This window comes from Gymnoscopelus microlampas (assembly GCF_963454915.1).
Source record: "Gymnoscopelus microlampas genome assembly, chromosome: 6".
In the NCBI taxonomy this organism is placed as follows: domain Eukaryota; kingdom Metazoa; phylum Chordata; class Actinopteri; order Myctophiformes; family Myctophidae; genus Gymnoscopelus; species Gymnoscopelus microlampas.
Window position 1 is genome coordinate 13,598,190 of NC_139943.1, and position 26,357 is coordinate 13,624,546.

Below are 26,357 nucleotides of genomic sequence, written 5' to 3' on the forward strand. Positions count from 1 at the left end.
AGCTATTTTCAGCGAACATATTTAATGTAGAGTGAAAACAGAAACGTTACTAGTATAGAGCCCTGAGGGACTCCGCTCGACAACGTATGGGGTTTTTAAGAGGGTTTCTGCGTAACGAGGCCTCGCTGCGGCTTTTCTACATCACTGACTCACAGTCAACAGTCCCACCCTGCTCACCCTGTTTGTCCCCTTGTCCTCCTTTATCTCTCTCTTGCTCTCTCTCTCTCTCTCTCTCTCTCTCTCTCTCTCTCTCTCTCTCTCTCTCTCTCTCAACCAGCAGGTGAACACATGCTCTATGTATGTGTGCTAAAAGAGTGACTTTGAGAGCCGTTTCATCGTACAATAGAAGTCAAAGAGAGGCTATTTTTGAATTATTTATTTCTAATCAGCAGTGCAACGGAGCGATACATCTCGCCAATTGAACTAGTTACATCATGACAAGATAAGTACACACAGCCCAAACCTCTACCAAAGTGTGCTATTGCTTTAAGTAAGCATGAGCGGATGCGACTGAGGCCTGGATAAGGGATCTACTGTAGGTAGACTCCTGGCTGAGGATAATATAAAGTGTAAACCTACTACTATGTGTGTGCCTCCTACAGTCCAGGGCAACATACAGGCTCTGCAGTTGGAATTAAGCAGCCAGGGAGTTGTCAATGGAAGTGAGATCCTGCATTGGGCAGGACTTACCTGGGAAGAAGATTCGGATTCAGATTCACTTTATTGTCACTTAGATGCACTGTTTAGGTACATACATTGAAAAACTTCCACTCGAAAGCTCCAATACAATAAAACCATAAAACATGATAAAACAACTTAAAAACACTCATTAAAAGTAAACACAGGGCAAGAATAAAGTGCAGAATAGAGTACGAGAGTTATTGCACATTCACTTTTCACTCATTTCAGTCATTTAACAGTCTGATAGCCTGTGGGAAAAAACTGTTCCTCAGGCTGCTAGTGCGCGCTGAGAGTATCTTGTATCCCTTCACCCTTTTGGACTTAATCGGGGAAAATAGTTTTTATGGGGGTGGGTGGGGTCTTTTATGATCCTCAGGGATTTATTGAGCCTGCGCTGGGTGTAGAGGTCCTCCAGACTGGGCAGCTCACACCCGGTGATGTTCTCGGCAGTGTAAACGACCCTCCTCAGCTCCTTGCGGTCTCTGTCCGTACAGCTGCCGTACCAGGACGTGAAGCTGCTTGTAAGGAAGCTCTCTATTGTGCCTCTGTAGAAGTCCCTCATGGTGTTGGGTCTCAGGCCGATTTCTTCAGACTCCTGAGTCCGCACAGGCGTCTGAAGATCTAGAAGTCTAGATCTGCATTGAGCTTGAGGTATAAACTCAAGCTCAACACACTGTTCTGCCAATAGAACGTTACTGCTGCTATTGTATCTTATTGGTTAGAAAGATTACATAAGACTTACATAAGATTAGAGAACTAGCCTTTACTATCCGCCTTTCTTTCGTACACCGCTTTGTGTTGCTTTGAACTCTAGCACATCTCATTTTGTTCATCGTGAAACTTCTGCCATCTTTGTCATCATAAGTAGGGGAACAGATACAGTCTTTGCGGACCTCGCTCGCCAGCCAAAAATCCTCTTCTCCCATAAGTGATGGGGCGGCGAGCCTGGCCAAGTCCTGACGTTTATAATCTCCCGGAGAAGCACTCTGTTTGACAGGGAGCTAAGGGGCGGTTATGGAAATGAAGCTTAAAAGCACACGACTCCACCTCCTCTACCCGGTTTGAGTGCATGCAGATTGATCGCTGTGGCTGCGAGTCATGATTGAGATGTGCTGCATTAGTTTCAGAGTGTAATGAAGTATCATGATGCACTGGTTCTCAAAGTGGGGTCTGGGGACCCACAGGGTGCCTTGAGGGGTTCCAGGGGGTCCCCAGCTAAAATGAGGAAGAGTTTAGACACTTATGCCCTAATTAAAATACGATTTCAGCTATTTGAATTGAAAACAGCCGGGCTACGAGCTCACAACGTGCGCCATGCGACGTTTTTTGAGTTTGTAAAACGGCTGTTTTGGGATGAAAATGTACTAATCTTGACAAATCTTTTCTTATGCTGGTCCCTGCAAAAATACAAAATATTTTCAAATGCGGGGGGTATGTGACCAAATACATATCAATATGGGGGTCCTTGATATCCACTGCTCTAAACCAGTGTTTCCCAAACATTTGTGGGTTGCGAATAAATATCTTACTATTTTTTTTTCTTTTTTCAAAGGATAAAAAAAGACAAATCTGAACACATTTCTAACATTTTTCAAAAGAACTTTATACATAAAAACAAATCCATAATTATTTTATTTTTTTAAACGTTCACGAAGTAGTGAAAATGGCAGATCTACAAGCTCACAATGTGTATGTGCATCACAAAACGTTGTGAACTTGTAGATCTGCTATTTTCACTAGTTTGGTTCTGGGGAGATTCTCTTTTGGGTCTTGAGCTAAAACGTTTGGTAAGTAAGCCTTGCCAAGCCATAGGGCTCCTGTTTCTGCGTGAGGCGGCTTGATGTACAAGTACATCCCCTGGAAATGATCCAACCCTTGATGCTGAGTGCCAAGCAAGAAGGCATTGGGTCCCATATTTATAGTCGTTTTGTATGACCCGGCTGGGGAAAGTTTGGGAACCACTGCTCTAAACCATCTGGTCTCTTCTTGCCCCCCCCCTACAGATCAAGAAGACATCAGAAGCCACTCTGACCACCATCCAGGACATGGTGACCATCGAGGACTACGATGTGTCCGAGTGCTTCCACCACAGCCGCTCCACCGAGTCTGTGAAGTCCACGGTGTCAGAGACCTACCTCAGTAAACCCAGCATCGCCAAGAGGAGAGCTAACCAGCAGGAGACCGAGCAGTTCTACTTCATGGTAGAGCTTCAAATCAATAGCACCGTTATTTCAAACTCTTTTGCCTCGATTATACGGTTAATTGTATATAATTATAGTGAAAATAGGCCTATTTTTACCCTATATAGTCAAGGACTAAATAGGGTTTAAGTGGTACGCAGAGCGCTATTTTGTTAAAGGATGGGCTTCTCTGCACTATTGTTGTACTTCTGTTTTTGTGAAAAAATATATATTTAAAATGTTTTTTTCGACTTTAGATGCCGTATTTTTACGCATGAAGCTTCTCCTTTGAAAGTATTAGCTCACAGCCGCAGCACAGCCAAGATGTCTCTCCTCTCTAGTTTGTTACAGCCTCTTCTGTTTTATCCCAGACTAGAGATGGACATGGTCTGATAAAGACTTAAAGAAAGACTGTGTGTGTGTGTGTGTGTGTGTGTGTGTGTGTGTGTGTGTGTGTGTGTGTGTGTGTGTGTGTGTGTGTGTGTGTGTGTGTGTGTGTGTGTGTGTGTGTGTGTGTGTGTGTGTGTGCGTGTGCACTCTACACTCAGCTGTCTCATCACAGATTGGTGTCTTACGGGGTGAGCGCTCTGCCCGGGCACATGGGGGGTGCTGGGGGGTTGTTGGCTCAATGTAATTACTGTGAATTCTCCACAGAAATTCCGGGAGTTTCTGGAGGGCAGTAATCTCATCTCCAAACTGCAGGCCAAACACGACTTGCTGAAGAGGACACTGGGCGAAGGTACAGTCACAGTTTTTACCTCCACCTTTTATGGTTTCTCCAAAAAAAACTCATTTACACTTTTGGAGGATGGGGGGTCAATTGGAAAGGACAGGAAAATGCAAATAAATAAATACAAAATATACAGGTATACATAAAGATGTCCGACATCAAAGCTATAACTTCTAATTGACGTCATTCCGAGCTTCGGAAAGGCGGTCTCAGAACTTTTTCTCGGAACCCGTGCACCTCCAAATGTCCTGACTCTCCGTCTGGAAAGCCTGTCCGAACCGCAACATTTTCCGACAGAGGGAGGAGAGGAGTATGTATTGGTCTTTAGCCAGCCATATTGGAGGAGCAATTAGCTTAGTTAGCTGCAATAACCACCTTGGTTTGACTACCCTGTGGTTAATTACTGCTAGCTCATATGGCCGATATTATCTCCCTTAATGTCTGACTAAAGCTTCGGACACAAATTACATAAGAAGCACACCGTTCTCTGGAAAAAATAATGCTAAGATCATTTGGCTATATCTGTGGTACTATTAGCATATTTGACATTGTACTTTCTCTCCACTAGACCAAAGTTCCTAGATGGTAATCTGGGCTTTTAAACCAGGGAAGTCACGAGCTGGGCAGGGGATTGTGGAGTCGTATTAGTCCCTCTTAGTGATTGATTTGCGGCTAACTTAATGGCCTTAGAGCATTAGCAGGCTCTGTGACATACAGTATTGTGGCGGTCACTACTTGTTCTACTGCGGTGGGATCTCCTCAAGGCAAACTAGCTAATCTACTGTAAACATGGAGAGTATCTATCAAAGTCATTGTTCTGTAGCTAGAAGCTTACAGGCTTGGTGGTCTCTGCTTTAATAGGCAACTGACCTTTACGCCAAAGCAGTGGTTCTCAACCTTCTTTTAGCTCTGGAACATGTATATAGTGTGTGTGTGTGTGTGTGTGTGTGTGTGTGTGTGTGTGTGTGTGTGTGTGTGTGTGTGTGTGTGTGTGTGTGTGTGTGTGTGTGTGTGTGTGTGTGTGTGTGTGTAAATAGCCGACTTACAAGTGAACAATGTGTCATAGAACGATGCACTGTAAGCTTGTAAAATCTGCTATTTTAAGTGTGCGACATCACATGCAATAAAGTCATTTATATCAAGCCTTTGACAGTCAGTTAAGTTCTTGACTTAACTGACTGTCAAGCCAGTTAAATTCTCTGAAAAGAACAGATTGAATCAGACAGACAGACAGACAGACAGGCCAGGTCATGTCCAGAATGATGACAGAGGGCCACAAATACAAACCCACTTCCGTCATTTAATACTGTAATTACTTTGTAATTACCTTGTGTTCTTGTCCTAACTTGTAACTCTTGTAACTTGTATGTGTTCCGGCACTGAAGAGTATATCTGTGTGAAAAAGCATTACTGTGTACATGAACAATATTGCAGACACTGCAACTGTCTCAATTACATATCTATAATATTTATCTGTCATGTACAGTTTACTCTTCAGTATGTGTACGCTGAACATTTACACAACATGCGTTTGTGTGTGTGCATTTCTCTCTTCATCCACAGGTCACAGAGCTGACTACATGACTACAAGGTAAAATACTCCACACATGCACATTATACATATATGCATACAGTACATGCACAGTGCACACTATACTCACACACACGCACATCTGTAACACTTCTCGCAAGGAACGTTAAATTGTCATCCAAAGTCGGATTTCAGATGAATTACGTGTTGGAAACAGAGGAATCCGTTGCCTGATTCTAGAGCAGATTTAACCACTTAAAGCCTGTATATTTCATTGGCTGGAGTCCCCCGGGGCTCTATACTACATCCTCTAGTATTTCCCGCTTCACCATTATCTTTTCACCGAATGTTCACCCAAGAATAGAGACGCTTAGGGTTCAAGTGGTTCATAGAGCAGAAGTACTGGCCTCTCTGTTGCTGTCGGGCAGAAACCTCTTATATCTATATTTCAACTTTGTTTATGTTTTTTCATAAATTAATGCTCCGCTACAGTGTCACACAAAAGTAGCAAAAATAGCCGCTCTACAAGCTCAGAATGTGTCGCAACACGTTTTGAGCTTGTAGATCGGCTATTTTTTAAATCTAATTATGAAAAGTAACAGTTTTGGACATAATGAGGTTTTCCACCCGACGACAACGATATACCTGGTGTGGCCTGGCACGGTGTGGCTTAGTTACTGTCCCCCTAGCTGTCCCAGGAGTGGCCGGCCGTCACGTCCAAGAACAGAGAGAGGACGAGGGAGAGTTTCACCTTAAAAACTTGGCAGAGGACTGGAGAGAAGCCGTGAAGCGATGCTTTGCATGCAAATCACATCTTGTGTCATTTTCAGGTTTAGAGGGCGGCTTCGGCGGAAAAATGCTTATAGTAGCAAACAGGAGCAAATTAGAGCAGATGGCTTGTTGACTCCTATGCTTGCCCTATTTTAACTTTTTGTGATGTTCCGTTTTTTAATCTAACTCCACCTGCTGCAGCTGGAGTTACGTGAAACAGTTTTTAGTAGAGCCTGACCGATGCACTGTATCCGTTTTGCTGATATATTGGCCATTATCAGAGGTTTTTGACAACATCAGTATCTGCAAGTGGTTAGATAAAATACAGCTCAGTTTATGTGTATTTTCATTTTGTATGCTTACTTGTTTGGCTATTCATAGTATAGTTAAAGTTAAATGCTCATTTCATATATTTAAGTTTAATATATTAAACATTTTATCTATGTGTATCTCATGTGTTTTAATGTTCTCAAATACTTTGATCAAATGTAAGTTTGTCAAACTGACCAAAAAACAAACAAATAAGTGCATTGTTTGAAACTGAAGTGGTTGTCTATGTTCTAATCTAGACCACCTCCCTGGCAGCTCAAATCCCACTCTGGCACCCGGCGGGCTAGGCCCCGCTCTGTGTTTAACGTTAGGTTATTTAATGGCAACCTGGAGGCTTTCGTCCAGGTACTGATATGACAGCCAGTCCGGTCTCTCCTGGTGTCACCGGCCGCGTCATGATTATACATCCTTTTGTCTTGTGCTGGCTTTTCCATTTTGGTGGGTTCCCTCAAAGCATCTTAGCGCTATACTGGTTACATGATATTACACTAGGGGTGCAGCAGTTAATCAAACTAATCGACTTAATCAATTATAAAAAATAATTGACACAAAAAATGCCCTTCTCGATTATTTGATTAATCGAAAAAGTAACGGATAGAATAGTTTCTAAGAAGTAAATCAGTTATTGCAGGCCTATTATATACAGTACATCACATTAAGGGGGCTGGGCGGACAGGGAGGGGAGGAGAACCTTTGTGCTAAGATGTTTTTGGGGAACTGGACCCCATGAGACAGGGTGCTGTGACAGTACTCTGACCCTGCTGGCTTTTGGATCCCTCCAGGTTAAGGACACGTGTGGTGACAGAGCTCCATGGTGGAGAGTTGTTCTAAGACCGTGGTTCTCAACCTTTTTTCTGGATCAGGGCCCCATGAAAATCTCAAAAGTGTTCGCAGCCCACTCACCTGACCACTGCCATGGTAAGATGACAGACAGGCTATGTAGCCTTCGTCAGACACTGATGAAGTCTGTCATCTCGTCATCCTAAGGCATATGGAACAATGAAAGAAAATATGGGCTTTTATTTCTGAGTGTGACCCTCCATGTTATGATGTATTGAACAGTCTATTTGGATAATGCACCAGAGTGGTCACACTTGTTTTAACAACATGCATCTGCTCCTTTAAGGGCTTGATATACGGTACTTTGTTCTGTGCTGGCGTCTCACACCGAAAATGGCCGATCTACAATCTCTGTGACGTGTTGTGAGCTTGTAGATTGGCTATTTTGGGTGTGTGACACTGGCGCACAACTAAGTAGGCTGTAAATTAGCCAGTTCATTAATGTTAAATACTACTTTATCGCGTACACAATATATACAGTATATTGTTGTGGGGAGGCGGGGGTGGTCCTTTGAGGATTATTCCAACTATCGTTGCTGTTGGTGCAGAAACCTCTTATATTGTAACTTTTTAATGTTTTTTCCCCCGTAAATTAATGCCCTACCTCGTCATAATACTGTCACACAAAAGTAGCAAAAAGTTACAGTTTTGAACATATGAGTTTTCCGCCCGACAGTGACAATATGCTAGCTATCCAAAAAAAAAGGTTGAGAAGCAAAGTCCTAAGTGACAGAACAGAGGACAGCGAGAGAGGGAGAGATGGAGGGATGGATGAATGTTTGTCTCCTACAGCTGACAAGACATCAATGAGCTGCTTGGCTCTGGCATGGATAATCTCTCCCTCCCTCTCACTGTCTCCGTCTCTCTACGTCTCTCTCCCTCTCCGCTCTATCACTCTCACTCTCTTCCTCTCTCTCTCTCTCTCTCTCTCTCTCTCATCTCTCTTCGCTGTCTTCCTCTCCTTTTCCTTTCCCCTCCCTCCGTCTCTTCATCCGTTCTTCCGTCCGATGTGTTCAGTGTTACAGCAGCGGGGATCAATGACATTCAGTGATTGGCTGTCAGCCTACCTCCCTCTTCCAGCCTCCTTACTGCCTCCTACTGGTGACCCTGTCTTGTCCCCTTTGGTCCCCAACTTGTCTCCCTTTTTAATGCCAGCTCAGAGCGGGTGAAGGGTGCATCTCTTTAGTAAGCTGTTGCCGTCCTAATATGGTTCTTGCTTCCCTCTCTGTCTCTCTCTCTCTCTCTCACTCTCTCTGGCTCCTGCAACACTTTTCTGTAGCCGGGGAAGACGGAACTCACATGCGCGACATCAGGTAGAGACTCTGGGGTTTTCTTATAGGAGGGGCTGACACTCCCAAGCTGCTTGCCTCTCTGCTTATCCCTCTGAATCTGCTTCTTAAACAACCAGACAATATCCTGTTTGTAATGACACACGTGCAACCATATTTATCTCTGCTACTCAACCAACTGGACCCAGACAGACTGATCGGCTCTTAACGCCAAGCTGCTTTAAAGCCTATATGCTGTACTTAGTCAGGCCCCGCAAATATTTTTGCTTTACACCAAATACCTTTGCCGAAAATACATGTCAGAACTAGCCGATCTACAAGCAGAAATAGCAGATCTACAATGTGAGCTAGTAGATCTTCTATTTCTGCCGAATCTTCGCCCCCAGAATAGCTACGCTAAGCTCCGTGGGTTTAAAGAAAAACCTTACGTTCCAAAGGTCAGTCGCCAAAACGTACGTCATTATTGAGACCTTTCAGTGTGGATCATGTCGGAAGAATTCTTCAAATTCCTGCCGCTCGGGTTGAAACGCTTCCAGCACGCTCAATTGGTATTGAATTTGACTGATCGCTCACTGTCTCGCCCCGGTCTCGCGTATCCCCAACACGATCGTGTTACATAACACGCACTAACCCATCATGGCTACGGACTATTGGAACACTGTCAGTCTTGACATGGACTGCTGTCTTTAGCCATTAGTGTTCCCCCTGAGGGCTGTAAATGGATCCACCGTATCATAGAAGTAACAGCAGAAGCTAAACATAAAGATTGGATTCATCGCGTTTGTTGAGTGTGAGAGAGAGGAATGTGTTTTCTGTTAAATCGACAACATCACCTCATCTCCTCCACGGCCTCTTCTCCACATCGAGTGTGCAGATGATCTTTTACTCGAGTTCCGGTCGCTTATCGAGGCTCAAAGGGTGTGCTTTCAATGTTAACACAACGCGATAGCGACACCATTTTTAGTAGTGCCTCGGCCCTGACATATTGTCGGATGTCAGGCTTGAGGTGAGATTATTATTGCAGTCAGCGAGTCATTGCTGGAGATTTGGTGACGTGCCACTGGAGCATTGTGGGAGATCAAGCAGCTGGTAAAGTCACTTCAGTCTGTCTGTGGAAAAGCTCAATACCGTTGCTGTCGGGCAGAAACCTTGTATCTCCATGTTTCAACTTTTTATGTTGTTTTTGTGTGCGTGTGTGTAAATTGATACCCTACATCGGCAAGTAGCAAAGATCTACAAGCTTTTTTTTTTCTTTTGTCTGTGTCTGTTTTATAAATACTGAACCAATGAAAATGATTGACAACAGCTTGTGACTAAATACTAGCTACGTTGAATCAATGGGAACACAGGTCCTTTTTCATTTTTTCATTTTTGGAAAAGTAACAGTTTTGGACATACAAGGTTTCCACCCGACAGCGATATACTTTAGTGCAGTGGTTTCCAAATGGTGTGTCCACTCCAGGAACACGGGTGTGCCGTGAGACAAGTCCAGGTGTGTCTTGGGATTTTGTGACAACCACACATTATTATTGCAATATATAGAACTATACAAAAGGTTATGAATTCCTTTTTAATTTACTATATCAGTACTTTGTGCAAACTCATTTCCCAATACACAGGCAAATCCTATACCCAAAAATGGTTCTAACTACCTTCAACCTGACATCTCTATTTTGGGCATGCCATTATAGGGACATTTTTTAAATGCATTCATTCATTCATTTATTAAGAATAAATAGAATAATACAATTTTAAAATGGAGAACATTTCAGAAGTTCACAAGACACGTTGTGAGCTTGTAGATAGGCTGTTTTCGCTATGAATACAGGCATATAGAGATTTTGACTTGGCCACTGGTGTACCTTGGGCACAAAAAGTTTGGAAGCCACTGCTATACTAACCCTCTCTTTAACCTTTTTACTCTCACTTTCCCAGTGTACAGTACATGTAAATGTACTAGTCACATCACATAGACCAACTCTAATGCATGTTATTAAAAAAGAGAAAGCAACCCATGATTTAACATTTTGATATCTTATATTTATTTATTTTCACCTAAATAAGGACTCTGGACAAGCAATCCCCCGTGTGGTTGAGAGTTGTATTCGTTTCATCAACTTGTATGGTGAGTGTTTTGATGTTTCCACTGTTATTTCATCGTGCCTTATTATATTTCTGTACTTTTTGTTCCACAGCTGCAATTCTGTGGCTTGTCTTTCGGTTGTTCCTGCTGACAGATTGAGTTTTAACAGCACGTTTCGATGTTCTGAACTCTCAGAAGTACTCGTAGAGCAATTACAAGCCCGGCTCAATTTCCGGTCCCGTCCTCGTTTGGGCCGAGTGTGACATTCCAGGCAATGATTTCTAAGTGTTAATTGTCTGGGCGTGTACATGTTTGTGTGCTGCATTTCAATCACAGTCATGGGAAAATGCTACACGAGATTCCATGGTGTTGACGTTGGTAGTCCAGGTTTTTCATCCCAGCATCTTAGAATCACACACAAACAAACAAGGCATAGTTTCACAAACAAACATAGTTTAACCCATTGAGACCTGAAGCCGATTCTACATGTGTCCTAAATCTCAACAGTTTTCTGAAAAACGTATGTTTCTATATCAGTGGTGCTCAATCTTTTTCTTGTCAAGGACCCCCAAAATTATATGTATTTGGCCGTGGACCCCATCAAAATATTTTGTTCCAGGGACCCCCAGAAGCAAAGATTTCAGTTAAAAATGTTTGCTTTAAAAACATATATATTCAAAGATTTGCACACATTTTCACGATTTTTCAAAAATAGCAGATGTACAAGCTCGTAGCGCGGCACTCGGTGCCGCGCTATGAGCTTGTATATCTGCTATTTTTTAGTAGCCCAAAGTGTAAAATAATGCTTTTTAGCTCAAATCAAAAAGTTACACAGTTCCACGTCTTAATGGGTTAAATGTACTGATTGTATTTTGATAGTATATTCTTTAGACTGAAGCTAGGTTCTTGGTTTACCTGTGATCCTAGTTTACTGAGACACTACACTGTCTCTCTGCATTTGATGTATGCGTTTACCTAACTTATTGTAAGTCGCTCTGGAAAAAAGCTTCTGCTAAATGCCTACATTGTAAATTATAATGTAATGCAGCCCTAAGTGCTTCACATAAAAATTGCCAGTAAAAGAATGTTAAAAGAAAACACAAAGTTAGCAGATAGAAACATAACTACACAGTACAGTTTAAGTGTAATCTAAAAGAGCAAGACAAAGAGTACAGTAAAGTACAATTTAAAATAAAACGATACAATAAAAATAGAATGAACGAGATATGGAGAGAAAATCTGTTTAATTAAATTTCATGTAAAAAAAATGTATTCTTAAAACACCAAGAGAACTGGCCATTCTGAGTTCAAGTGGTAGGGTATTTCTCAACCTAGGGCCATAGACGCATGTGACCCCATGTAGAGTTAGAATATGAGCGTGAACTCCATTAATGACGACTTCCCACACACAACATGTCAACCTAACGAGCTGGAGGCGTGACGGTAATGACATGGCATGGTACCGCCAACCCGTAGCCGTGACATCAGGTAGTCATGTCACCATGTCCAGAGAGAAAAAACGGTGGTAGACTAATTATGCTTGTCCCTAACCCTTGACCTCTCCCCTTATTAAATGCTAATCCCAGTTGGAGTTTTTTCTTCTTTTTGTAAACCCTTGATTGCAGGGGCCCTCAGTCATTAATTATCCTTAATTAGAAAAGTGAAGGGTCTTAGCGGACAGCATGATGTGGCTGGAGTGAGCGTTATTGGTCGCTGAGTGCACAAAATCATATACCATGTTTTGACCAAATACCTTGAAATTGTGATAATATATTGTGACCATAATAATAATATAATACATTTTCATTGTAATGTTTCAAAATAATTCAAAATTAGCATACATAGCTGATTTGCAAGCAGATTTGCAGCGTATTGTGTGCTTGTAGATCAGCTATTTCTTTTCAAATGTATTTAAACCAGGATAAGACAGCACTATTACGATTTATATGACCATATTAGGATTTACAATAATCCCAATTTCCAGATTATATCTATCACATTATCTATTATAATATTGATATATTGGTGGTTCTTCTCATCTCCATTTCTCTCTGTCTCTCTCCTCTCCTTTTCTCCCATCTCTCCCGCCAGGTCTCCAACATCAAGGAATATTTAGAGTGTCGGGCTCACAGCTGGAAGTCAATGACATCAAAAACTCTTTTGAGAGAGGTAATTTAATGCTCTGTAATAGGCCCACTCACCCATTTGTATTTATTCATTGCCGAATGATTTTGTCATATAATGATTTTACTTTGATAAAGTAAAAAAAAAAAGATTCATCTGGTTAAGACCTGTGTTTTTTTTACCTGACCGTTTAACTCACCTGGGTCTTAGGTAACGACCCTCTGACAGACGATGAGAACAACCATGACATCAACTCGGTGGCCGGCGTCCTCAAGCTCTACTTCCGGGGTCTGGAGAACCCCCTCTTCCCCAAAGAGCGCTTCAACGACCTGCTGTCCTGCATCAGTAAGATGAGAACAAGACAAAACACACACACACACACACACACACACACACACACACACACACACACACACACACACACACACACACACACACACACACACACACACACACACACACACACACACACATCCCACACCTACTAGGCTGGGTGCTGGAACACAAGTTCAACATGTAGTGAAATCCACACACCAGTATTTTATATTTTTATTTTTTACCTTTATTTAACCAGGTAAAACCTCATTCAGATATACCCTCCTGGACCTGGCCAAGAGGGTCAGCACAATAACCAACAAAAGCTTCATAAGAGATCAATTCATTTAGCTTTCTGGAAAGTTTCCACGCAAAGACGGCAGAATACCCGAATGCTTTTTTTTGCTCAGTATAATGATAATGTAATACTCCCGTTATAGAATTTCTTGGTTACGTTTTGAGCCACCAGGCTCTTCCTCTCATTCAGGCCAGTCCCAAAATCTGCCATCCGTCCCGAGTGCTGTGATATTGACAAGTATAAACAATGTCCCAATACATTTCACACAGAATGTGTACACAAACATCTTATTGCCCAACTTTTACAGACGTTAAATATACAGAAAAGGACTCAGGCTATATAAAGTAGCTGTCATATAATGATACCTAAGGAGGCGCCTCTTGTCTACTACTAAGGAATGCAAAAAAGAGGGATGAAAATAAGCATCAGTAAGCTCTTACGCCACCTCTTGCCTTGTAGGCTTCACCATCCATGCAGAAAATAAGCTCTAGAACAGTGGATCTTAAAGGTAGGGCAAGTGATATTTTTTGGTTAAAACAAAAAGTATTTTGTTAAAAGGTTAAAACACTATATTCTGATAGTAATCATTGCTATAGAGTGTTTTTTCAGTAACAGATGTCTCCCTGTCTCTCCAGCTCTTTAATAAACAGAAAATACATTTTTCGGTAGGTGTCAGAATCTCAGAATCAGGAGAAAGTACCAATTTTTAAGCTTAATTTGGTTTCAGTTCCAATTTTGTCTGCTCATTTCTTAGTGTCATCACTTCCAATTTCACTTGTTTAATCTGTATCCTGATTGAGTTCTCTGTCCTGGTTGGATACAATTGGAAATGAAACTGAAACTGAAACGAAAATGCATTTTCTGTTTAATAAAGAGGTGGAGAGACAAGGAGACTCCTTTTACTGAACAAACACTCTATAGCAATGAGTACTATCAGAATATAGAGCTATTTAACACTTATTTTAACCAAAGCAAATCACTTACCCTACCTTTAAACATTTTCATGTCACAAATTGATATGTATTTGGCCGCTGACCCTCATTTGAAGAGATTTTTTGCAAGGGACCCCCATGCATGTTGTTTGTGTGTATGCCAGATCACCATCCATGCAGAAAATAAGGTCCATCACAGTGGTTCTAAAACATTTTCATGTCAAGGACCCCCAAATTGATATGTATTTGGCCATGGACCCTCATTTGAAAAGATGTTGTGCCAGGGACCCCCATAACAGAAGATTTGTCAAAAAATACCAGAGCTCATAGTCACATAATCACAACCTTTCTGCACACAGACCTTAGGTTATGTTGAAGATAATAATAATAATAAATATACAGAATTATCTTGCCATTCTGTAATTTATTATTTCTTTTTTGGAACTAGTAAACAACAGGATCAAGTGACCGGTTCCTTGATAGCGTACAGTATTCCTGGATGTTGATGCATGTGATTGTAACTTGAGACATCGTCTCGGTCCAGGAAATGCTTCTTTGACTGAATCTAAACTGGGAGCATGTTCATCGTGACTCACATTTCAGAATGCGGTCACTCTATGAGCCGCGTGGCATCGATGTCCTCCGGATGAAGTATAGTGTCCTTATCCGGCATTCACATGCTCTCGGCGTATTTTGTGGCTGTCGGTCAGAAACCGTGCATCTCCAAAACAGTTGCTTTTCCGGAAATGGAAAAAAGGAACCTCTGTTCCAATGGATCCATCGGTGTTTATTAACAAGCTCTTGTTAACTTTTCATTGGTTCAATATATGTTTTAATTTTATTTATTTTGGCCAATTTTGTGTGACACTCTAGTATGATGAAGTAGGGCATCAATTTATGAAAAGAATATAAAACCTTGAAATATGGAGATACAAGGTTTCTGCCCAACAGTGACGATATGTTCTTTCAACAACAAAAAACACAGACCTTCCAGTTATCCAGCGGTGTTGTTTAATGCACCAACACTGTGTGTCAGTGTTTAACGCCTGCCTCTCGCCGTCTGTGGGTGAATGTAACGTTGTGTAGTATTGGGTTCAGTGGCAGAGCGGGGTTATTATCCATTGTAAGCGACACAAAGATGACCATGCATACGGCAGTGGCGTTCGGCGACGGAATGCTTCGGGTGACTCAACACTGCCTGGACTCTTTTACTCGTACAGTCCCATCTCGCCATACATCTGCGTTTTTTTTAAACGTCCCTTGCATAGACGGACACATTGTCCTCTCTTACTGTAAGGCGGCCAGCCTCGACGCGCTTCAGTCCGCTCTTTGTTCCCTCTCTGTGGGAGCGCCTTTTGTCTGATCTTATGAGATGTCATGTTGGTGTGGGGGCTTTGAGGGGGGGGGGGGGGGTGTTGCAGCCTCTGGTAAAGATTAACAGGAGGGCAAGTGACTCACATGGGTTGAGTGTGGCGTAATGCCTCTGCAGACTTTGGTGTGTGTGTGTGTGTGTGTGTGTGTGTGTGTGTGTGTGTGTGTGTGTCAGGCCACTTTTTGCTTAAAGGTTCAAACCAGCCGATTGGGGACACATGTATCTGTTAGGACAGTTTTCATGTTGAGGACCCCCTAATTGATTGATGTATTTGGCCACGGACCCCCTTTTGAAAATATTTTGTGCCAGGCGAAGGCACATCTCCCCACAGGAGAAGATTTGTCGACATTTGTCAAAATTCTTAAAGAAAAATGCGGATCTGCAAGTTCACATGTGAGCTTGTAGATGTGCTATTTTCGAATAGCCGACAAATAAAATGGGGCTTAAGCGGTTACCGTGTATTTCCAAATAGTAGGCCGGGGCGTTTAATAAACAAAATCGATTTGGACCGGTCGTTTAAAAGGAACCAGGTGGCTATTTGCAGCAGGCTTTTATTTATTTTTGCACCGGCCTGCACCGGGCCATTATTTGGTTACAGTTCCAATTAGGCTGAAGAAACTGCAAATAATAGCCCCGGCGTTTGCACGGACCAGGGCGTTTATTTGGACGGGGCGTTTAATACGCAAATTGGTGTCAGACCCCCGGCAGGTATTAGGTAGTTGGCGGCTATTTGTGGTACCGTAAATATACGGTAAACTGTTCCTCATTTCTGCTTGGGACCCCCTGGATATGGAATGAATGCCAATGCAATATCCACAAAACGTAGCAGAACCTGTGTGTGTGTGTGTGTGTGTGTGTGTGTGTGTGTGTGTGTGTGTGTGTGTGTGTGTGTGAGAGCGTGCGTGCGTGCGTGCGTGCACGCTTGCTTTCTTGCTTGCTTGCACTCTCTTGTAGGCTTACAAATGAAGTGTATCCTGCCCTGGCAGTGCACACACATTTGCGCAGTGTGAGTGATGGGGATTCCCTGTTTACATTCCACCGGCCCAACATACCAGTGGTTGAAGCATGGGCTGAACGCCCAGCATATTAAAAGACTTCAACAACACTGTGCTTATTTCATATTGCACAAGTTGGGTCAGCTGAAGTATCTGTTCCACCTTTAAAAGTGCCTGCAAATGAGCCCAACAGAATTGACTGGTATCAGTTGACTGTGTTTTTGCCAGAGCTGCTTTTTGGCTCACGTCCAACGTACAGTTGTAGATTCCTGCTTTCCTGCCAAATCCAAATGTCCCCACAATAATGAGAAATAGACATAGTGAGGACCTTTTTTACCGGATCCTCACAAGATAAATGGTTGTTTGATGGTTAATTCCTTTCAGAGTTATGCTTACAGTTAGGAATGGATTCATTCATTCATTCATTTCGTAGATCGGCTATTTCTAATGTGCAAAACCGGCGCTTAACTCAGGTTTTACGGTTATGGTTAAAAATGGCAAAATAAATGGTAAAAATGTACACAAATGTTATTATAGTATCTTATAGTAGTGTGTGTGTGTGTGTGTGTGTGTGTGTGTGTGTGTGTGTGTGTGTGTGTGTGTAATGTATGTGCTTGCATTGGGGTTGGTCTTTAAATAGTAGCTCAGGAGCTGTGCAGAAACCTAGTTAGGTTCTTCACGTAAGCTAAAATACATCACAAAGTATTCCCAAAAGCCCAAATGGCAGTCGGAACGAGCAGGTTTGAGGGTGACAGTGCTATTTTTGGCCAGGCAGTGCAACCGGAGCTCATCTAAATGAAATGGCAGCAGAAAGGGGAGAAAAAAAGAAGGGACAAAAAAAACACTAGGTTGGAAAGCTGTAGCGTTTGCTGTTGTCAAGCCCGTTGATGGCTCTCAGTTAGAAATGAAAACAAAAGCATAGATTGTATTATTTCTTGTGTAATTGTTGTGATTAACCGCAAATGCAAGACAGTTCGACTCTCTAAAACGTCATTTCTGCTCCGTCGTAACAACAGTGTCTCGCAACGGAAGTGCGGCGAAGCATCAGTCAGGCTTGATATTCCGAGTTTACTTCTTACAGAGAAAGGAAATGAAAGGACATAGTTTTTTTTTTTTTGGAGCGGGATGGAGGGGTTAGTGTCCTTGTTGTCAGGTGGTCCGCCGCCTCTTCCTCTGAGACACCGGAATAACCACCCACGCCACACTGAGGTGAAGGTCATTTTCTGTCCATCTCTTAATTATTATAGCGCCATCGTGTGGCACGTCATCTACAGCAGGGGTCTTCAATGTTTTTCTGGCCAAATACCACTTAGCTTAGAGAGAGATGAAGCAGGGACCCCCACTTTTTCAGACATTTGACCATTTAAACAATTAGTAAATAATTAGTAAACTTGACCTTTGGCTCAGTGCTTGGTCTGCTCCTTTTTTCCTCTTTGCTGAAAATAGCTGAACGACAAGCTCACAATGCGTCGCACTTGTAGATCTGCTATTTTCAAATAATGTTCCCCCAGGAATACGTATGCTAGAGTTCAAGTGGTCCCGGACCCCCTGTTGAAGACCCATGATCTACAGTACTAGACTCATGTTGCCCATGCACGCACGCACGCGTAAGTTAAAGTTGAAATCCGTAAGATTGATGTGCCTACCCAGGTTTCAAACCCGGGTCTCCCGCGAGGGAGACAGAATTTCCACCACTGAACTAAGACGGAACGCCCGCTTGGCCAGGGGAGATATTGCGCTTTGAACTTCAGGTCTTACTACCTGTCCACCAGTAGGTGTCCTAAGTGTCTCAATGGAAGAGTAGGGAGACCACTTCCAACCGTTGCAAGTGTACTAATTCTATTGTATTAACACAATCTAAGGGTCCTTTAGGGGGTTTCAGGGGGTCCCCAGCTAAATGACATAAGTTATATTAAATCTTCAGCTATATTTGAAAAATGTTGACATATCTTGGCACGAAATCTTTTCAGACGGGGGTCCGTCGACAAATACATATCAATTTAGTGGTCCTTGACATGAAAATGTTTGAGTTTTATTCACCACAGTAAATTCCGGATTGCCGCTTTAAACACACACACGCTTCTCCTTGACAAATTGCATAACCTCCGCTGTATATTAGTACATGAGCTGTAAATCTTTGCTGGGTCCCAAGAGACTTGGGTTGGATACGTAATAGGCTCCACTTCAATATGCTCATCTATTTATATCCTGCATGAATGAATGCTCGCCATGGCTGTTATCAATGAGTGGGGGGAGGGGTCATCACATGGATAATTGTCATTACAAATTAGTGGAGGGGAGAGGGGGTCGGACACATCTCAGATATTAAACCTGAATGACATCCTGTTCCCCAACAGGATGTCAAAGACACTGGCAGCAAAATCAGATATCATGATACTTTTTTTTCTTCTTTTAAAAAAGAAATACCAGATCTACAAGCACTCAACGTGTTGCGAGATTGAAAATGTTTTTCAGGTTATGAAAGTAAAAAATACGGCTTAAGTGAAACCAGAAAAAGACAACACTCATGCTATATCATGATGTTACGATATACAAACTCCCATCAGGATAATATTGATATATTTCCCAGGCCTAACACACACACACACACACACACACACACACACACACACACACACACACACACACACACACACACACACACACACACACACACACACACACACACAACCTACTGTATAACCAAAATGTTTCCTCTTAACCCATATTGATTCCAGCATTATCATGTCTTGTGTGCAGGAATAGAGAGCCTGTATGAGAGAGCTCTGTACATCCGTAAGATCCTCCTGACTGTACCCAGATCTGTCCTTATCGTCATGAGATACCTCTTTGCCTTCCTCAACCAGTAAGTACATCATATATAATAATAAAGTTAAAGTTGTCTGTCTGCCTTTTAATAGTGATCTTTGGAACATCATGGGCAACTTTTTTTGAGCGGTGCAACCGCTCCTATAAGAGGGTTTAGGACCCATCCGTGGTGAAAGTTTTTCTTTCCGTCTCGAAAATTTGTCTTTCGCTGTGACGCCATGCTGTGGAAAACACGCCCATAGGCAAAAAAATTAATCACACCCAGCAGGACGTGCTGTAATCTGAGTTCCCAGAAGTTTTCGCCAGCTCTGGCGAGGAACTTCTGGGCCACAGCCCTGGTATTTGTGGGCGGGATGTACGTCACGCTCTGAATCTGAGCGGACATGCCTCTTACCGGTCTGAGAGCTGTGCAACTCGTCTAAAAAGTCCGACGAGAGGCAAACAGCAGTACACAACAATGGCGGCCGAAATTTCTCAAGGGGAAATTGCTTCCCGTCGATCCTATTTAGATGCATCACCCACTGCATGTGGATCCCGCCCCCTTTTCTTCATTGGCTGTTGATTTGAATCACAACGCAGTGGCCGCGCCCCTGCTGTCCAAGCTCCGACGCTAACCCTCCCAGACTAGACGTGCTGTGATTGGCTAGCGAGACACGTGATGAAATTAACTTTAAACTTCGCAGACGCGTTGTGATTGGCTAGCGAGACGCATGATGAAATTAATAATAATGTAAAAAATGTAAGCACGTCACTTTGCAGGACGTGCATAACATAAATTTCATCATGCATTTCTCATAAATATCACCGCTCACTTCACAATGGGTGTGATTTTTTTTAAATGTTTTATACTTTTGGGGGCCCTTGACAGGAAAAAGTTTTGGAACCACTGATTATAGCAATTCGTTTTTTTTTAAACTGTTAGGATTTAGAAGACATTTGTACAATTCCCAGAAGCAAAGACTTGAGTTAAAAATGTTCGCTTAAAAATATATATATATATTCAAAGCTCATAGCGCCATGAGCTTGTATATCTGCTATTTTTGAATAGCCAAAGTATTTGATAATGGTTAAAGTGATTAAAATCTAAAATGACAGATGCTTTCCCGGTCTTAATGGGTTAAAGTGAATGTGGTGTTCTCCCTGTCCCAGCCTGTCCCAGTACAGTGATGAGAACATGATGGACTCATACAATTTGGCCATCTGCTTCGGGCCCACCCTCATGCCCACGCCAGACAGCCTGGACCAGGTGTCCTGCCAGGCCCACGTCAACGAGATCGTCAAGACCATCATCGTCCACCACGACACCATCTTCCCCGACGGCAAGGAGCTGGACGGACCCATCTACGAGAAGTGCATGGCTGGAGGAGATTACTGGTAAGATAAATTAACTCTACGGTCCTGTGTTACAGTATGTTAACTCTGAGAGCGTAAATGGGCAATACATTTGTACACGCTGAGTGTCAGACAGACAGACAGACAGTCGGTTCTGGACTAAACTCCGGTCCAACCAAATTCCTACTTGGCAAAACACAATCTTGGATAACGGCACGTTTGAAGTCCATCAGTCAGACAGACAGACAGACGGTGCCCAAGTTAAGTGCGGGACAGATGCACACATTTGTATTATATTCTTAATATAATAAAGACTGTTTGACCGTAAACTGTAATGCTGCTGCTGTTGCCTGCCCTGGTGCTGCTACTAATGTTTTTTATAGGTGTCATAGTTGTTATATGTTTTTTTTTTTTACTGTTTTTAGAGGACCACAATGGAAATGAGCCTTGGGGCTTTATTGTGTTTTTTATCCTCTGTGATATTGTGTTGTCATGGAAGTGCTGATGTGCTCTTTCCTTTTATCACCAAGTGAACAAAGTCATTCATTCATTCACACACCCACAGGTTTCGTACATTTATCAAATTAAATGAATACTGAGGATTTTACAGTGTAGTGTAATCCTGTGTTAATTAATTTCAGTTCATGAAAGTTCTGAAAGTGTAAACATCTAAATGCCACACATATTTTGAATGTACGTACATTTTTGGATTTAGTTTGACGCTCTTCTCCAGTGAATGAGCAGTGTCTTACTCTTGGGGTGCATTGACAGGACACACATGGCGGTTAGGGAACGAACCTTTGACCCCTTAAGCGTTGAGACGCTATCCGTAACCAGGAGGCACGCTGCCTCCGTAAGACTGAGAATAACCCGGGCGTCTCGGGTCAAAGAGAAACTAGAGAGGGAAAAAAACACCAATGGAGTCATCTCAAAGATGGCTAAATGTAAGATGTTACAAGTGCTCAGACTCCAAGCATAAAGTCATACCGTGTAACCTTTTCAGCACAACTGTACATTTTAATTGGGAAGAAATCAGTGAAAATAGCTGATCTCAAAGCAACGTGTTGTGAGCTTGTAAAGAAGGTATTTTCACTGCGTGACACCGTTGTACAATGGAGTATGAAATGCAGTTTAAGTGGTTTGGCCACAGCTGCACGCGTGTTTTCGTCTCCGACTCCACAGGAACAGAACTTGAGCCCTTCGCTTGTCTCGACTGCAAACCTACCTCTGACTTTTGACCCGCTTGCCCGACTCTTGAGCCTGACTGTGACCCTGATGGTTTTGTGTGCGTGTGTATCCCCACAGTGAGAGTCCCTACAGCGAACACGGAGCACTGGAGGAGGTGGACAATGAAGGAGGGACCGAGACACACACCAGCGAGGACGGTGAGTGACAGTACCCCACACACACACACACACACACACACACACACACACACACAGAGTTTGCAGTTGAATAGGAGAAGGGATGTTGAGCGGTGGCATTTTCTATACAGAGAACTAATCTGATTGTTGTTGCTGTTGTTGCTTGCTGTGCAAATAGGGGGGCAACCCATTGGCGCAGTCAGAAGTCTTCTGTTTATTTTTGTTAAGGGGTCACTGCCGAGTCACTGTTGTCTGCTCATGGTGGTCCCTGGGTCTGTTTGGGGGCCTTTTCAAATGCAGTGACCACCAGAGAGCTGGACATATATTCACATTCACTTTCCCCCTGACACAAATGGCATGGTGGGCTCTGACTGGACCCCCATGGGAGAGGAATGCACTTTTATTTGGGTCACAGCTTTGGGTCACAGCTTTGGGTCAAACATGCTAAATGTTTACACAACTACACAATGAAATGTAGTCCTTAAAAAAAAAGTTTTATTGTTAGTTTATTAGGACATATTCTTTAACTGCCAGAGTTAAAACATTGTCTATAGTTGCCCTTGCAAGCGAGGATTCTACTATCAAGTTGTTAAACTACTGTATGTTCACTTGTATTTTGTGGACAGGACTTCTTTTAGGTTAGTTTTGACCGAGTTGTTCCCTCTACACCCCGTTTCCATCGTGACAAAGCCAGCCAAGATCCCTTTCGATCTTTCTTTCCTTTATTTTTCTTTTTTTTTGGGGGGACTTTTCTTCCTGTGTCCTCATCACTCATCATCAGTGGCTTCAGACAGAGTTTGTACAAGAGGTTCGTAATGGAAATGGGGTCGATCTGTCCTCATTACCTCTGCTGTTACTCCAAGTCACACCGGTTATCTGTACGTCCCTAACTAACAAAGATGTCTGACTGTCAGTATATGGCACTGGTTCGTACAGTGGGGTCTGGGGGACCCCCATGGGTCCTAGGGGGTACTCAGTTATATGAAGAACAGTTGAAACACTTAACACCTATTTGATACTTTCAAAATGTTCAGAAATGGCTCATATGGCCGATCAATAAACTCACAACATATCACTATTAGAGGTGTTGTGAGCTTGTAGATGGGCTATTTCTGGAAGATATAGCTTGTAGCTTGTAGTTCCCACTTGAAAAAGAGACTGTGTCTCAACGTGTTTTTACTGGTTAAATAAAAAGAAATAGGATATTTTCTGTTATTTCTTTTAAAGATTAGTGCATTTGAAGTGGTCAAACTACTGTAGCAATATGTTTAGAAGGTTTTTCCACGATAAAAGCAAAGGTTAGTCAGTCTGTGATTTCTTCACCTGGTTGGCAGAATGTAGCAGCAGGAACAATATTACTAAAACAACATCATTTTACATATTGTATTACTTTCTTATAATAATGTATTAATTAGCATCTCACTCCCAAATTGGGAGCAGGATGGCCTTACGCCCGAGTTATACTTTGTTGCGTGTGGGCGTTAGCGCGTCACATACCAAAAATAGCCGATCTACAAGCTCACAATGCATCACACTGCGACGCACTGTGAGCTTGTAGATCAGCTAATTTCGGTGCACGACACCCGCATGCAGCTCCGTATAACTCAGGCTTTACTGACCAAGCCCCTCCCTGTGGGATCTCTTAAATGTGGTCAGGCTATTGTCATTGGTTGTTATTAAAACCTTCATGATCTCTTTTTGGACGTGTGATGCTGGAGCTTAAAGTCGATCTACCACTGGCTTAGTTGGTTGCCAGGCCCTTTGTTTGCATCTGTAATGACTTAGCTAATGTTGTTGTTGTTTTTCCCCTCATTATTCTCTGAAGGCTTGGATGTCATTAGTACTTCCTTGTTAGCTTCTGTTAAAGTGTGCCATCCATCTCCGACCGCAGCCCTGAAACCGACCTGTCTCTTTGGGAAGCCCATTAGAACTTTACACTTTTATCTTTATCTCTACTCTACCTCTTTTTGAGAGAGAGAGAGAGAGAGAGAGAGAAAAGATATATGTGTTTATCATTGTGTTGCTTATATAATCTAGAAAACATCTCACAGAATGCCAAATAACAGATTTTACATTAAACTGGACTGTTAGAATGTGATTATTAGCCTACTTCCCAGTGGGACAGAGGGAGAAAAAAATAAATAATAATATAGCCTTATAATATGCCATGGATGCCATTGCATTGCAGGAGTCAGCTCAGCTGAGCTCCTTATCCAGACCTCAGTCATATCAAAACGTGACTACTGTAACTCCCTCCTCACTGGCCTCCCAGCATGTGCACTTAAGCCCCTCCAAACGATCCAGAATGCCGCAGCACACCAGCCAAAATGTTCATGTCTCCCCCCTTCTCTGCTCCCTCCATTGGCTCCCAGTTACTACCCACACAGAGTACAAAACACTGATGTTGGCCTACAAAGAAACTAAACCAAAGCCTGATCCAATCCCACAACCTCTCCTGCTCACTCAGATCAGCTAACACAGGGAAGCTGTCTGAACCTTCCTTAAAACATCCGGGACAACACACCAAACGTCCCGGACTCTTCTCCTTTCTGTCTCCCAAGCTGTGGAACAAACCAAATCCATTGCTGTTAGAACTGCAGGTTCACTCCCAATTTTCCGCCGTAATCTGAAGACTCGCCTCTTCAGACTCCACCGTAGCCCTTAGCACTTGACCTAGCCTTGACAACCATGATGCAGTCTTATGCAAAGGTTAAAATGTGTTTTAGATAGCATGTTATTTAGACAGATGCTGAGATAATTTGTTTACCTGGCATCCTATAGTTTCTATAGTTTCAATGTACAGATTATTTTGTTATATTATGTTGTTTACACTGATGCCATAGGTTCTTGGATTACCTATGATCCTAGGTTACTGAGGTACACTACACTGTCTCTCTGATGTATGTGTTTACCTTGCTTACTTTAAGTCACTCTGGATAAAGACCTTCTGCTAAATGCCTAAATTGTACAATCAATTGTAAATTGCATTACAATTGTACTGTTACTACAACTACTGTACAATTATATCTTAGAACATCAGACTCTAACTGGGTGTCATTATTGATCACAAGCAGCAATCAAAAGGTGCTAATTTGGTGCCAGTACAAAACAAGAAGCATTCTTAATGTTTCTACTGTCAAATCTTAAGCCCCCCAACAGCACCTGAATGCCCCCCTTTGAAAGATATCGCTTCCAACGGGGGCTGTACCGCCCCCGTCGACAAACGCATCCGGTGTTTGTGGAATAGCAGTGTGTGTTTGTGTGTGCGTGCGTCTATGGCATGCGTGTGTCTATCTCTGAAGAACAGAGCAAGGATGGTTTGAGTGACGGTGAATGAAACAACATTTGAGACGTGGGACATCCGTGGCTGTGCTCATTTAATTGAGCTACGATACGGTAGACTCGACATAAGTCTCGACATGTCTCGACGGGAGATGAAGCTAATCCGTTTTCGAAGTGTCCCCTCCCGTTCTGTGCCGATATGTCGATGCTGGTCCAAATGCTGCCGGGTTGGGGGTGAACTGACTGGGACATTGATTTTTATCTCACTTAGCTGTGCAGCGTTATGGCTGAATGGGCCTGGTAGTAAAAAGGTCTATGTTGGATTGGACCGATTATGGCTGACTTACCGTACGGAAGGTTGTTTGTTTCTCCTCTGCGCTGCTCGTGTGTCCAACACCAATATCTGTGTGTCAATGTGGGGTTCGGGGACCCCCAGGGATCCCTGAGGGGGATTTTAGTGAGTAAAATCTGTATGGTCGATGTTAATACAATATAACTACTAGCAGATCTGCTGTGGTTGGAGGTAGTCTGCCCACTCTTCCATTGAGACATTTAGATACTGGTTGACATGCGGGGACTGCCTCTTGGATGAGCGCTAGAAATGTTTGTCTCTCACGCGGGAGACCCAGGTTCGAATCCCAGGTATGACATAAACCTTACAGATGGCAACTTTAAGCTTGTTTAAGACATCTTACACTGTATACCAGTTCAGTTTATCTCCCTTTCTTTGCCAGAGAGGATGAATAGATAGATAGATCAGTGGTTCTCAACCTTTTCCGGCCGCGACCCCGCAATATAATCGTATTTGAACTGGGCCCGCAGTTCAATATTGTGAACATAGCATACAAGCTCACAACGCCTCGCAACGAGACGTCCTGGGCTTGTAGATCGGCTATTTTCACAAATGTTGCCTCTTTCTTATATTATTAGTCAATTTGGCCAATGTTTGACCAGTTTTTATAGTATAGTTTCTGAAAACTTTTGATGCTGTAATGGTCTTTTTTTTATTTTCTTCTCTTCTTTTTTTGAGGTATTAAAAAGGTCTTAAAAGTCCTTAAATTGTCACTTCACTGGGGACC

General features: G+C 42.7%; 1 protein-coding gene across 7 annotated transcripts in view; it reads left to right on the forward strand.

The window, feature by feature from the left end:
- srgap1a (SLIT-ROBO Rho GTPase activating protein 1a) overlaps positions 1–26,357 on the forward strand; it is a 119,883-nt gene that overhangs the window by 75,367 nt on the left and 18,159 nt on the right. For 5 of the 7 annotated variants that reach the window (XM_084059712.1, XM_084059713.1, XM_084059714.1 and 2 more), the window contains 10 exons: positions 2,685–2,882; positions 3,516–3,600; positions 5,155–5,182; positions 6,463–6,568; positions 10,417–10,477; positions 12,527–12,604; positions 12,770–12,904; positions 19,232–19,337; positions 20,450–20,674; positions 21,938–22,017. In XM_084059712.1, the coding sequence (XP_083915838.1) occupies positions 2,685–2,882; positions 3,516–3,600; positions 5,155–5,182; positions 6,463–6,568; positions 10,417–10,477; positions 12,527–12,604; positions 12,770–12,904; positions 19,232–19,337; positions 20,450–20,674; positions 21,938–22,017 (1,102 nt within the window). Of the gene's footprint in view, positions 1–2,684; positions 2,883–3,515; positions 3,601–5,154; positions 5,183–6,462; positions 6,569–8,342; positions 8,377–10,416; positions 10,478–12,526; positions 12,605–12,769; positions 12,905–19,231; positions 19,338–20,449; positions 20,675–21,937; positions 22,018–26,357 lie in introns of all 7 variants that reach the window. The other 2 variants (XM_084059716.1, XM_084059717.1) reach the window with 1 other exon arrangement.